Raw genomic sequence first — 14,329 nt, 5'->3', positions numbered from 1 at the left:
CATATCAAAAGATATGTGTCAATATGTTCGGTGTTCAATTCCCTGTTCATTACAATATATTGCTTAATAATGGAGCTGTAGAAAAAAAGAATGAAATCTATTAAGCAAAACATTACTTAGATTTTTCAGTATACTGCAATGTGCATGGACCATCTATGGCTATTGATACATATTGGCTTGCAATTAAGACAGAAACTGCAAAATATATACATTTAAGTAGTCTTTATATTGAAACACTCAATCAATTTCTCTTTCATAAGTCATGGTTTAACAGGGTACTTATAATCCTAAAAAGAACACAGCTAGACATTTTATATATAAACGTATGTGGCTGTATAGGAAAAAAGTGTTTGGGCAGTGTCTTGGTAAAGGCATGACAGCATTTGACATTTTATGTATAATATAGTCTATGCATTTTTAATAAGGTTCATCAGGTAACATTTTAATTAATATAAATGCAACTGTTCTATGTTACAGGTCCATTAATTAATATTAATACTAATATTAATATACCAGATGAAACTTTGGATTTTAATAATGTTTGTTTCAATAATAAGATTACGTATTTTTCATTGTATGTTAACTAATTAAATCATGTTAACAAGCGGAAACATATTACCTATAACTACAAGCAGGCTACATGGATAAACCTCACAATATATGTTTTTCTTCATAATGACGTACAGTGTTAATTTGCAAAAACAGAAAACTTTTCAAAAAACATGTTTTTCATTGTGCAATTAATCTAAAAAATTATTTTGATTAGGTTAAGCATAACAAACACAGCTAAGCACAATAACAAAAATAAATAAAAATAATAAAAATACAAGATAAAATAATTACCTGTTTTTTTGCATATAAACTCTTCATATAATACATATAAACTTGATTATCTATAAATATGTTCACATATTCCCATATTTTATCATTTTATTCATCTATATGTTTTAACTGAATATTAAACAACATACATTTCTATTATTTGTACTAAAATAATGTCACATATTTTCAGCATACATGAAACGTTGTAATTCCTTACTCGATACACTTTACTATGTTAATACAACATGTTATTGAGTATATTTTCAGCATATACTTAATCATTTAATATTTTGATTATTAATGTATTAGGATTTTTTTTTGTAAGCAATTGTGGTGTAATATATATCAGCTGTTAGGTAAAAACTGAAACAAATCTTATATTATAACATTGTAATCCAGCAAAAACAGCATTTTTAATACACTGTAATTCATATACAGTTTTAGCCTACTTACTTTCTTACTAAAACCATTTCAAATTCAAACAAGGTAGCTAAAACATCACACACACACACACACACACACACACACACATTGAATTATATATAAATTATATCATATATCGTATATGTATAGTTGTAGTATAACTACAGTATCTATAAAATCTACAGATATTCCTGTAGAAATCCTGTGATGGAAAGTGTTTGTGACCTTTGCCCCAAACTGCATCACTTACAGCACTTTGTGTATAATGTTTTCCTTCATTACAACAGTTGACAAATATGAAGACCTTTACATTGTATCGTACACAAATCATAAGGCCTGCGCTCGCTGACTCATTTGAAGATGTGTGACAGGCGTCAAAGTGTGGAAAAGGCCTGGGTTTTGTTGTGTCACGTACAGAGAATAGTCAAAAAACAGCATGCAGATCGGATCCGTGTCACAGATGCTTTTGCATCATCACACCGTATTTACAGGAAACTACTGTCCGTTTTGAAAATATGACAATATATGAACAATATAACACTTAAAATATCACTTAAAAGGTTGATGCGTAAGTGTGATGTGGCGGTGTGTTGTGATAAAATATGCATAAAGGCAAACAAAAACTGAAAACCTAAAATTAAACATGACATTTTAAAGTTAAAAAATTCTACAAAGAAATACATGATGCTATATTTTCACTCAGTGTGCATAATAATAATAATACTAATAAATAATACAAATAAAATATTATAATAATAATAATAGTAATACTTGAAAAAAGTAAAACTGTGAATAATAATGATAATACTAGTAATTATTATTATTAATATTCTCCCTTCCCTATAGTTGACTAACAAAAATGAATGAAATAAAATTTTATTTAAAAAGGGCCTACATTTTCCAATTCAACTTTTTATTCACTGTTAACAACAACAACTATAATAGCAATAATTACTATTATTATTACAAAGCCTCCCCCTCCCCATAGTTAATATACAAAATTAACAAAAATAGGAACATTTCTGTATATTAGTTCCAGTTAAATCATTTTACTCATTGTGAATATTATTAATAAAATAAGAATTATTATTATTATTTACAGATAAACAAAACCTCCCCTTCCCGTGTAGTTGATTTACAAATTAAAAATAAATGAATAAATGTACATTTTTCAGCATTTTATGCATTTGAATAATAATAGTTTTTACTTATTTTTTTTTTTACAAACAACCAAAGCCTCCTTCATCATATATATATATATATATATATATATATATATATATATATATATATATATATATATATATATATATATATATTTTTTTTTTTCTAGTTCAACTTTACATAGCGTGCACACTTTTTGAATACTACTACTACTAATAATGAAGAAGTCCACTACAACTAGTACCACTTAAATAAATTAAGAATTAAATAATTAAATAAAAAGAAAACCTTAAACCTTTTTACATTACTTTAAAATATAATCAAATATTATTCATTTGTGCATGTATATTAAACCGCTTTGTTCCTTATGTAGAAATAAAAAGAAATAAAAAGACGACGTATAAAAGCCCGAGCAGGCCGCGTCGGCTGACAGCATGAAGCAGCAGAACGGCTCTGTAACCGATCGCGCCGCATTCCTCACCGGTTCAAAAATGTGGCGCCAATTAATTACGTTTAGCAACGAAACATCGTAACGCACGGCTCCTGAAACCGTCTGGTCTCTGGGAGGAGATGCGTGGGCTCTCTGAAACGACCGGCTTTTGAGGGTTTTCCTGGTATGTGTGTCTGCGCTCTCGAGCGCTCGCGGGATCCTGGCTTGTTGTTTCTCGGCCTCAGCCGTGGAGGCCGGACCGTGACTCACTGCCCAGGCTGAGAACAGGTCTACCCCGGACCAACGCAGCCCACGTGCTGATCTTTAAAGTGTTGTCAGACTAAGAACAGCGGGCCAAACCGTCGGCCCACGGCTCGACCCCCCAAAACCCCCTCCATTCAGAACGCGACTAAATCCTCCGCGTGTGCATGAACGCAAGAAATCGTTTCACACATACCTTACGTTCACTATTTGGACTGTAGCCAACTATTACTATTGGAACAGCGTGTGCTTTTCAAGTTCAAACCTGTAACAATCTCCCTGCATATATGGCATGACGAGCGTCCTTTCAATTGCTTAGCAAAGCAAGCACAACACTACAAGGTGTGACCATCTTGACACATGTCACGGTATTGTGACACAAGCACTGTTGATAGAAACGGTTGCCATGTTGTGGCTCCTCCTATGCAAACAGAGCTCCACTGGTTTCCATTGTACATTTTTTTTAGGCGAAGAACGGCACAGTAGTCAGCATCGCATCGATTCAGCTTTATTTACTTGGAGTTTCCAGATCATTTTTTTTTTTCTTTTCAATTTTATGGCCCGTCCATCTGTCTCGCCCTGTTCGAAGAGGTGGATACGAAACCAGACCACACGAAGCCTTTGTTCTGTAACGAAATGAAGGCAAATGCGCGCTTTCTGTCATGCAAGCGGCGTAGATTAGTTTCACTGCAGCGTGATTTTAACGCGAAGTTGCAGGATTCTCAAAATGTTGAACCCGTCGTGAAATATTTGTACCTTTTCCGTGGCGGTTTCTGAAGTAAAAGCGGTTAAAATTCCAGTCCTTTTTTTTTGTTCAGCGTTTGAGTGGTTTCATGTGCTGTCGTGGAAAATACTAAAAAGAGGGTAAAATGTGACGGCAGCCGCTAGAAAATTTAAAGGGGGAGCCCCAGAAAAAAAAAAAAAAAAAAAAAAAAAAAAAAAAAAAAGTGCAGGGAATATGGTGGACCCACGAGCCTGAATCATGTGGAACATCGAGGGGGCCTTCCATGTGGGATGTGTTTCACTTCACTTACCTTACACTGACTCAGCCATCCTCTAATTAATATATTAATTCTGAAAAAGTTTCAAAAACACTTTTTGCACTGTAAAAACCCCCAAAAACAACAAAATTAAAAAAAAAAAAAAAAAAAAAACGTTTGGATTGCAAAGAATTAAAGACTGGCTCGGGAGTATTTAAACATTCAAGTCACGCTTATCATTTCAGATATATAAATAGTGCGCGCAAAAAAAAAAAAAAAAAAAAAAAAAAAAAGCGAAGACTCGCGGTACTAATACGCAAAAACGCGAAGTATCATACGCACGCGAAAACTTCGTATTATATGCACGTCCGTTTTTACGTATCGGAACCACGTTTTTCATTTTATTTACGGTTTTAATTAAAAAATCTACTTTTTCGAGGTTTTTGTAATTGCATGCAACCATTGACCTAAATCCTGAATTCTAGACACTTTTCCTTTTCTTAAAGGAAGTCTTAACAGTTGCTCCTCAGCTACAGAATTTGTGTCAAGGTGATTTTTAGTGCATGTCTCAATTCAGTGCAGTTTCCCCTGAAAGTTCCCACATGCGTCCTATAGCAGAATAACCACATTAACCACATCTTCCATTAACAAACATTTACACACACACACACACACACACACACACACACACACACATATATATATATATATATATATATATATATATATATATATATATATATATATATATATACACACACACACACACAACACATATGTGTGTATGTATATATATATATATATATATATATATATATATATATATATATATATATATATATATATATACACACACACATGTGTGTGTGTGTGTGTGTGTGTGTGTGTGTGAGCGTGCATGTAAATGTATATAATTATCACACGGCTTATTTTTCTTAAGAGTAAATGGCAATTTGTTTTGTATTTTGCCTGATGCAAAGACTTCATAGGGTCACTGTACATCAGCATGGAAATAAACATACAAACAAAAAACAAGGTTGATATCACGCGCTATTTGTGGCTGCATATATTCCCCGCATCATTAATATATAGTCCCCTTCCTCATGATTTTCATTCATGAGTTCTCTTGTCATTTATTTCCCCTTGTTTGCGCGTTTGGCTCGCTGCGCACAAGCAGGTAGATTTGAATGTGTAATAGGAAAATACAGATTTTCATTCTTACTTCGCGGAGTCATCTTGAGGGAAATTCTCTAAATAAAAGCCCGCTACGAGTTCCCCTTTTCAGCTCGGAGTGAAGATAGTTAGAAATGGAAATCCCCGGCCGTGCAGAATGGAACCGCAGGCGCGCGTATAAAAGCGCGTCGCGCCGCCCTCTCCGCACACTTCACTTCAGACCGCGCTACTGCGAGCGTCGCGATGGATGTACACAGAGCTGGCTCGGTCGACTTTCGGGATTGTAATATGGATGAAACGGATATGAAAAACAGGAAGGTGCAACACCAGGAGGAACGCGTCGACAGCGGCGTGGATTCGCTGAAGGAGGACGAGTATATGAAAATTGTGGAGGAAATTGAGACTTTGCTTCTTGGAGACCGGATTGCGATTCCGAAGGGGACGTGCGAGTCTTGGACGCAAGAAGTCACCGAGGATGGAGACACGTAAGTGGAAGCATTTTCATTAAAGTTAAAAACACCGCAATGCAATTTTCATATATATATAGCTTAAAAAGTGCAGAAATCATATAATGTGTGCAAAACCGACTTCACGGCGTCTGGAATAGCTGTCGAACGCATTAAATGAAGCAATGCATTTGTTGTTAGGCAACTGTTCCCTTCTTTTTACGCTAAATTATGCAAGTTGCAGTGCTTAAAAAAATCGATTTGGGTAAACTGAGCAACCTTGACTGTTACAGCTGTAATTGTAAACTGGAAAAAAAAAGAGAGAAGAGAAGTTTTTGTAAATAGTTTAATCTGCGAGATATGGCTAAAGTGCGGAAGTAAACAAATATCTTTTTGGAGCGGCGCCCAAAGTGGGAGGCGCTTGTCAAACAAAGCGCGCAGGCAGGAAAGTCCCTGGCGCGCGGCCAAGCGCGCATAACGTATCAGATGTGTGGAGCCACACTGGTTGAAATAACCTTAAAAACTCCATTCTTGCGAAACGCTGCCTGCTCGTATACTGTGTGTGTGTGTGTGTCTGCTAAACCACATCCTTTGAGAGTGTGCTTAAAATATTTTCTAAAAAAAAAACCCTCCCACATTATTTTCCAGGTATCTTCACCTTGCCATCATTCACAAGGCGGACGACTATGCCATCCAGATTATCAAACAGTGTCAGAACGACCCGTTCCTGAACAGACAGAACAACCAGAGACAGGTAATAGAGCTCCCCAAACACAGCTATCCGCACGATTCACCCGGTTTTCCTAACGTGACTAACATCCGGCCTCCGTCCCGCAGACTGCCCTGCATCTCGCCGTCATCACGGATCAGCCACACATGGTGGACAGACTGCTCAAGGCCGGCTGCGATCCACGGCTGGTGGACCAGAGCGGGAACACGGCCCTCCACATCGCCTGCAAAAGAGGCTCGCAGGCTTGCTTCTCGGTGCTGACTCAAATTCAGACCCAGCATCTACACTCCATTCTCAGCTTCCCGAACTACAGCGGTGAGTCTTGGTTTCGCGTAAAATTGCAGCACAGTTCAAAAACACGTCTTTTGTTCTACATTTTTTTAATGTAATCCTTCTTTTTCGATGACAGGACACATGTGTCTCCACATAGCGGCCATTAACAACTACCTCTCAATGGTGGAGAGTCTGGTCCAGCTTGGGGCGGATGTAAACGCAAAGGTAAGGCGTGAGTTTAAAACACCCCCCAGCTTCACAGACGAGTCCCTCACACGCTCCAATAGAGTACTAATGTAAGATTCGTCTCGTTTAGGAGCAGTGTAGCGGCCGTACGTCACTCCACTTGGCCGTGGACCTGCAGAACCTGGATCTGGTGCACGTGCTCATCACTTTGGGAGCGGATGTCAATAGTCTAACCTACGGCGGGTACACGCCGTACCACCTGACCTTCGGCCGCCAGAACAGCGAGATCCAGAGGCAGCTTTACACCCGGACGGCTCAGGAGCTCAGAGCGATGCCGGAGAGCGAGTCAGAGGACAGCGATGAGGACTGGATGTCCGATGAAGAATGTGTAAGTTTCCTTGAGAAACCTCTCCTACATTTCGCGTCCCGTCTTGACGTTGCGCCATTCCTTTTACGTAGCCGTTCGGGTTGTGTTTAAACGTCTTTCTCGTTTGTTTTAACAGATCTATGACGATATCCAGTTCTGTGGGAGATAGTCGGGCCCTCGGGACAACATTCCCTGTGATGCAATGCAGCGAAGGCCGTAGGTGCTGTCTCTAGGTCTGGGACGGGGTCCGCCTTATCCCAGGACGTCAATCCTCGATGGGACTTCTATAGTGGAAGACCGAGCCCCTTCCAGGAAGCGCGACGGTGAGTGGTGCTGTTCAACACGGAAAACCCCCGAAGATAGCTGGACCAAAAGCTTTACCAATAATCCAAAGAGTTGGGAAAATGTGTATATTTTGTGAATATATAGAGAGAGATATATTTTTAATATTTGTAAATACGCGAAATGAAACACTTGTTGATATGTTTATAGTCTATATATGACACTGTGAGAATATTTTTACATTAAAAGCAAAAGAAATAGCGCAGATTCGAGTTGGGGTGTTTTCTTGTATTGAATGCGATGGAGTGATTTCAGAAGGCCTGGAAATTTTCTGAGTTGTGAAACTTGTGAAAGAACATGTAAACCCCTGTAGAGGTGGAATAGCAGCCCTTGGTGTCGGTTCAGAAGAAGAAGAAAAAAAAGCCCTCGGTGCGTACAGTAACTATCGTTTCCTTTCTGGAACGCATGAGTCACGTAGATGCGTCACTAGAGTTAGAATAAAATTCCTTGGGTCTGCTGAAGTGGAGTCATGAACGTCTGACTCACGCTCGGTGTAAAGTTTCCCACAAGAAAGAGAAATGAACACCCGACCACTAAAGGTGTGAGGTTCATAAAAAATGATATATTCATTGCTAGGATTACATTATGTGTATGCATGAGCAGGTTATCCATAAACACATGACGGATCAGTGCGGTTTGTGGATTGTTCAGATCGCCACCTAATTCTAAGTCATAGCGCTGTTTTTAAAAAGGCATTAATCATGTTTCTGGAGACGGATGAGCCAGGGATCATGAATTTTAGGGAAATTCCATAGCTTTGTTGTCCTGACAATGAGTATCATGCTATAAAAACGATTGGAAAGTTTTCAATGTGACATACATCGTAATCATCAAGGTGAATTCCAACTCCATTATATATGTGTGTGTGTGTGTGTGTGTGTGTGTGTGTGTACATACACAGTAGTCTTGAAATGTTCACCTTTGCACATATCAAGGGGTGGGACCAGAAGGGCATAAGTGACATTTTGGGTAAAATTAAAATATATACATGAAAGAAATATGAAAGCTCTTGATGACCTGGTAAAATGTCAGCCATAAGCGTACAAACTTTTGTTCTAAACGATTAAAATCAGTACACAGTCATATGAAAGTATTGTAACTTTTGGTTTCGGCCCTCCTGTAAAGTTTGTGAAATGTCACTTACTCCTTTCTGGTTCTCACCCCTCGATATATACAGAAATAATACATATTTAATATATATATATATATATATATATATATATATATATATATATATATACATATATACACACACACACACACACACACATAATATATATATGTGTGTGTGTGTGTGTATATATATATATATATATATGTGTGTGTGTGTGTGTGTGTGTGTATATATATATATATATATATATATTAAAAAAAGTCTTTTTCTTGACAAGGCTGCATTTATTTGATCAAAAATACAATAAAAAAGTAATATAGTGAAATTGTATTTTAAGACGTTTTAAAATGTAATTTATTCTTGTGATGCAAAGCTGATTTTTCATCATCCTTATTCCAGTCTTCACTCTTATCAGCATCATTAACGTTAAAAATAGTTGTGCTGCCTAATATTTCTATGGAAACAGTTTAACTTTTTTCTGAAGAGACAATTTATGTAAAATATTTTGTTAAAATTATAAAAGTCTTTACTGTCACTTTCCTTAAAATAATTTTCTTCTGCTTTTCGTCAAACATGTACTTGTGGATCAGATTTACGCAGAGCTGCACGGAAACGATCGCTTAAATTCATATTTTCAGCTGAGCCACAAGGTTAAGGAAAAACACTAAAGTCAGATCAGCAGTGCGACTGAACTCAACGTCACGTGTCCGGCGTCCCTCGCTTAATCTCTAGCCAGCCCTGATTGACTCTTGTTACACTTAAGATGCGCAAAGTTCACAAGAAGAATTCCACGAAATGAAACCGGTTTGTAAAATATTTCCCAGTTGTCAAACGAGCTAGGGAAAAAACAGGACGCGGCGAAAATGAAAGATGTGCGTGATGGGGACTCCCCCAGTCAATCATACTGCTATACCAGAAAAAAAGGAAGGAGGAAGAAAGAGAGCAGGAATCTTAATGTTTTTCTCAAAACGTATTTAATTGAACAGGGGGAATTTACATAAGAACAAAAGCTCAGCGCAGGATCCTACGTATCTCAACACCGTGAGCAGCGCCCTGGAGATCTCAGTCCCTCTCAGCCAGAGACACCAAATGAGTGTCCAGCTCGGACTCAGACAGAATCCTGTGAACGGAGCAAAGGAGCAAGTCGTTTTAGGGGCCAGAACCGCGTAAAACATAATCAGTGCACTCTAATTATATACATAAATGAGCCGTGTCTGCGTCATGTGACGAATATCACTACTGAAGCCGTGGACCGTCAGCTTTTCTAGAAGTGGTTTGCTGTAGATCTCTCCGTGTAGACGGCTTCTTTCACCCACCTGAATTTGGGATCCTCCGCTGTGATGACGCCTACCTCCAACTCAGACGGTTTGAAATCGATCGACAGAACGGTTGATAGACAAGTGACCGCCGTCTGCGGATGGAAAGGCTTTATTAAATCGAACACACAGATAATCCAGTTCAAAACGCTATTTTGGCGCGCAGACCTGGGAAAGCGTGATTTGTTTTCGCCGCCTCGGTCTGAATTAAAACGCTAATTCATTCTTTTTGCGCTAGGTGCGGTTTTAAAAGCTCATTCACGCTGCTTTAAACCAAATCTAAACAAAGTTTGGAAAAACGAATCGTTAAATTAATTGTTTGGGAGTCCTTGAACAAATAAGGTAAAAGTAAATGCACGTTACAAAGAAAATGAAAGTGTTTTTGACCTTGCGTGCACGTCAGCCTGTTGTTGGGGACTCCCAAAGCTAAAATATGAACCTTTCATAACCTCTAATGGGGAATTTAGGGCCTTTTAGATGAATCCCAAGATCTCTCTATAGAGAGCAACACTCCTAAAACGATCAAGGGGCAGAAACGTAGCAAGGAGGTTGTTACACCAATCCATGTGGTTCAACCGTAATTTTACAAAACTACGAGATTACTTCTTATGCGCAAAGAAAACAAAAATAATAACTTTATTAAACAATTCATCTCCTCACCATCACCCTATAGCACCGTTTTAGAGTATGTCTGCACATAAGGCGATAGTGTTGAACATTGGCTCGTTCAAATATTGATTTTGGATCATTTTTAACCCCAAAAAGTTGCTGCAGCTTTAATGACCTCCTTTTCTGGGCGTTGATGTGTTGACTTGATCGTGTTAGGATCCTTGCTGTTTATGAGAGGGTCAGAAAGCCCTCGGATTTTAATTTGTGTTCAGGAGATAAACGAAGGTCTTACGTATTCGAAACGATAAAAGGGTGAGCAATTAATGACAGAGTTTTCATTTTTGCGCAAACGTTTCTTTTAAAAGGAGCTTTAAGTAGATCGTTTCAGATTACAAAACACACAGATCAGCAACACTGTTTACTAAGAAATTGTGAAATGAACCAGGAAGCAAGCATATATATCACCAATTCGTTTCTGTAACATCTTTAACTACATTATTGAGCAAAGCAAGTTAAGAGGAAGCTGATATTTCCATTCCAGAGAACCGGTGCTATGCGGACTGGATAAAGATCTGCTAAACACCCTGGGGTGCTGACGTGGCACTTTTAGAGGCTTGAATTCATTTTGATAAAGCTGTAGCAAAGGTTTTGATGAATTCTGATTGTACCTCAACTGTCTGCTCAAAGGTCCAGTCGAGTTTCTTTTTCACTTTTTTCTCCAGAAAGCTTGTAGCCTCTGTCTGCTTGACACCTGCAGCCGTGGCCTTGAAGCCACAGTAATAACCCGCCGGGTCACACTTATACACCTGTGGCCCGAGCTCCTCATCTACACCAATCACAATCATGCCTGAAAAAGACAACGCATGAAAGCTACTTTGCATATTGGTTGTTTGTGTAAAACGTGCTGTGCAATGCTGAAACTAAATAAATAAATAAAAGAAATAAAACACACACACACACACACATATATAAAATATATTAAATAAAAAAATAAATAAATAAAATATAATATATATATATATATATATATATATATATATATATATATATATATATATATAAAATAATTTTGTGACCAAGTTAGAGATATTGGACTTTTTCTGAAATGTTGTTACTGTTGCTCAGTAAAATATCTAAGGCATTTCAGCAAAAACTTATTTTGATCACGGTGATCAAAATTAGGCAACTGTAGCATGAAATAAGATTAAAATTCAATTTTGAAGGGTAAAATCTGCAAGAAATTAGCAGGAAGTGTAGACTCTTTCGTAGTTCCGTGTTCGGTTTCTTAGAAAGGATTTTCCAGACATTTCGAATCGGGGTTAGACCACGCCTGGCCATCATTTCAATGTTCTTGTCTTCAAGGAAGTGTTTGCACCTACTTTTGTTTTGAAGTGTTTTGGGGCATTTTCTTGCAAAAAATTTGACGGCTGTTTGGGAGACGCTTGCAGGGAAGGAACTGCATGCTGCTGAAGGGGTTCTGTTAAACATTTTATTTGAAGTGACCTTTGGACCGGTTCTCCTCTCTCCTAACAACGCGATCTTAAGCAAAGGTCTCATTGATCTCACCGCAAGATATTGCTTCTCGTTTCAAGCATAAACTCGTTAACTTTACATCTTCTCGTTTCATTTCAAGCAAATGCATCTCGATTTATAGATGTTTAGGTATTTGTATTAAGGGGATTAAAAAAGGAAAAAGATATAGATGGGATTCAGGGATGACTTACAGCAGCCAAGCGGCCTCATCTCTGCATTCTGTGTGTAAACCTGAGAGATGTCGGCGATCCTTTTACAGAGCATGTCTACTGGAATCTCATAACCATACTTGTACTTCCAGTTGGCGGCCTCGTAGCGAGCTCGCTGCACTTGAGACCTGCTGTCAGCTGAACACAAAACACAAGACATGGATGAGCGCATCGGCTCCAGCGGACATCGCGAGACATCTCAGGGACGAGATCCGTACCCGTCATTCCTGACATCACGCAGCCGATGTTCTCTGTGATCCTGAATAAGTGCGTGACGGTGGAAGAGTCAAGCAGCTTGTCCTGGAAAACACAGACCGTCTTCGATCAGCAGCAGCGCTGGAACTCAACTGACCAGCGGCATTAATAAAAGTCCTTCTTTCCAGCAACGTTTTCACCAAACAATGTTGATTTAGAACCAGTTATGCATATGTATTAATAATGTTTGTGCGGGTTGCTTTGTTTGTGGGAGGATACATAACATATAGCCAATTACAATAGTATTTATTTCTCAAGTCAGTGAAACATCAGGCAATTCTGAGAGATGTTCCTCAGACAAACTAATTTCGGTTGAGAAAGGATACTCGACAAAAAACTTACTGGGACTTTCTTCTGTGTGACGACTACTGCACAGTCTTTCCCCCGAACGGCAACGGATGTCAAACCACCCTGGTTTATGGCCTTAAATGCATATTCTGTAAAAAAAAAAATTACTAAAAGTTATTTAGAACGTTAAAAGGTTCAATCAAAAGGTATTTCTGAGAATTTTCTTTGGGAATAGAAAATAAAAATATCAAAAAAATAAATAAAAATTGGAGACTAACAAAAAAATAACATAAAATTGTGTATTTTAATATGTAAAAAATAATACATAACTAAATAAAACTGCTTCTCAGACTGATTGAAAGAAGCATAATATTCTACAATTATGCTTTAACAATTAAAACAATCCAGCAACCACGAAGAAAAACAATGCAATCAAATACTGATTTGTTAATTTTTTAATAATATTAATCTATTATTCATGCCTATTCTGCCGTGGTATTTCAAAGATACGCTGTTACTGGCAAGCTGTTAACGCACAATGTTTATAAATGATGGTATTTAGCCGGAAACTGCGGTTGCCATGGTGAATGTTTAGAAACCTCACTAGCCAGTATGTCGGCGCCTCATCAATATATACATCAACGCACATCACTGTGGATCAGTGACTACACATTTCTAAGATAGTTTCGGATTTAAACCAGTTCATGTGTGATAAAATTACTGCACTACACATCAAATCAACCTATTCTCCATCACTCACTGCTAGTGCTAACGAGCTAGCTACTAGACCAAATGGGACGTTATATATAACAACAGAAGAAAAAAACAGACACATACAGGTAAAAGGCATTTCATGTGACAGAATAATAATAGTACGAGCTCATGCTAACTGTTGGTGTGAGGCAGAGTGAGTGTGAGCTGCTCTGTAGGCGACATGACTGTGCACTTACTAGCTCCCATTCAAGTCCAATAAAGTCGTCCGTACTCACCTACTTGGTAAAGTCTTCCCTCCGGAGAAAAGATAGTGATGTGCCGGTCAAACCCCGCGCTCGAACCCCGGGACATGTTTACAAGAAATTTCTTAACCGTAAAATCGCAAAAGTATTACAGACTACACAGAACAGCGACATGCAGAACGAATGACCCGGAAGCAGTGGATTTTTTTTTTTCCGGGTCACCGTCTGACTCGGCGCTATTGCGGTCATTTTACCCCAATTAAACAGTTTGCACTTATATAATATGTTTCTCTCTTTACAATGCTATTTTAACTGTACTTGCAGCTTATATAATATCGATGAGATCAAAGGCCGTATAAATATGTGTAGCCTACTTAAAGAGAGTATAGGCTACTTCCACGAATGCACTTACTTTTTTTTTTTTTTAAAAAAAGAGCATTTTGTGAAAAAGA

At 38.0% G+C, this 14,329-nt stretch overlaps 2 protein-coding genes across 2 annotated transcripts; one reads left to right on the top strand and one right to left on the bottom strand.

Moving 5' to 3' along the window:
• The first annotated feature begins 5,453 nt into the window (after positions 1 to 5,453).
• LOC122325143 (NF-kappa-B inhibitor alpha-like) lies at positions 5,454 to 7,529 on the top strand. Its single transcript, XM_043220056.1, has 6 exons — positions 5,454 to 5,738; positions 6,348 to 6,453; positions 6,537 to 6,744; positions 6,839 to 6,927; positions 7,019 to 7,276; positions 7,392 to 7,529. The coding sequence occupies exons 1-6, from the start codon at positions 5,497 to 5,499 to the stop codon at positions 7,422 to 7,424; spliced, it is 936 nt and encodes a 311-aa protein (XP_043075991.1). The 5' UTR covers positions 5,454 to 5,496; the 3' UTR covers positions 7,425 to 7,529.
• A 2,137-nt stretch (positions 7,530 to 9,666) lies between these two features.
• LOC122325144 (proteasome subunit alpha type-6) lies at positions 9,667 to 14,093 on the bottom strand. Its single transcript, XM_043220057.1, has 7 exons — positions 13,911 to 14,093; positions 12,976 to 13,070; positions 12,597 to 12,678; positions 12,361 to 12,516; positions 11,305 to 11,483; positions 10,028 to 10,122; positions 9,667 to 9,831 (listed from the first exon to the last, which is right to left on the bottom strand). The coding sequence occupies exons 1-7, from the start codon at positions 13,984 to 13,986 to the stop codon at positions 9,774 to 9,776; spliced, it is 741 nt and encodes a 246-aa protein (XP_043075992.1). The 5' UTR covers positions 13,987 to 14,093; the 3' UTR covers positions 9,667 to 9,773.
• Positions 14,094 to 14,329: the final 236 nt, after the last annotated feature.

Source organism: Puntigrus tetrazona, chromosome 20, assembly GCF_018831695.1.
Source record: "Puntigrus tetrazona isolate hp1 chromosome 20, ASM1883169v1, whole genome shotgun sequence".
In the NCBI taxonomy this organism is placed as follows: Eukaryota; Metazoa; Chordata; class Actinopteri; order Cypriniformes; family Cyprinidae; genus Puntigrus; species Puntigrus tetrazona.
This window is presented reverse-complemented; position numbering and strand designations above follow the sequence as displayed.

Coding starts and splice junctions, on each gene's coding strand:
- LOC122325144 (XM_043220057.1), bottom strand. CDS start 13,986: ATGTCCCGGGGTTCGAGCGCGGGGTTTGACCGGCACATCACTATCTTT. Junction 12,517..12,596: donor CGTGATGTCAGGAATGACGG/GTACGGATCTCG, acceptor TTTTGTGTTCAG/CTGACAGCAGGTCTCAAGTG. Junction 10,123..11,304: donor CCTTTGAGCAGACAGTTGAG/GTACAATCAGAA, acceptor TTCCATCCGCAG/ACGGCGGTCACTTGTCTATC.
- LOC122325143 (XM_043220056.1), top strand. CDS start 5,497: ATGGATGTACACAGAGCTGGCTCGGTCGACTTTCGGGATTGTAATATG. Junction 6,745..6,838: donor CAGCTTCCCGAACTACAGCG/GTGAGTCTTGGT, acceptor TTTCGATGACAG/GACACATGTGTCTCCACATA. Junction 7,277..7,391: donor GGATGTCCGATGAAGAATGT/GTAAGTTTCCTT, acceptor TTGTTTTAACAG/ATCTATGACGATATCCAGTT.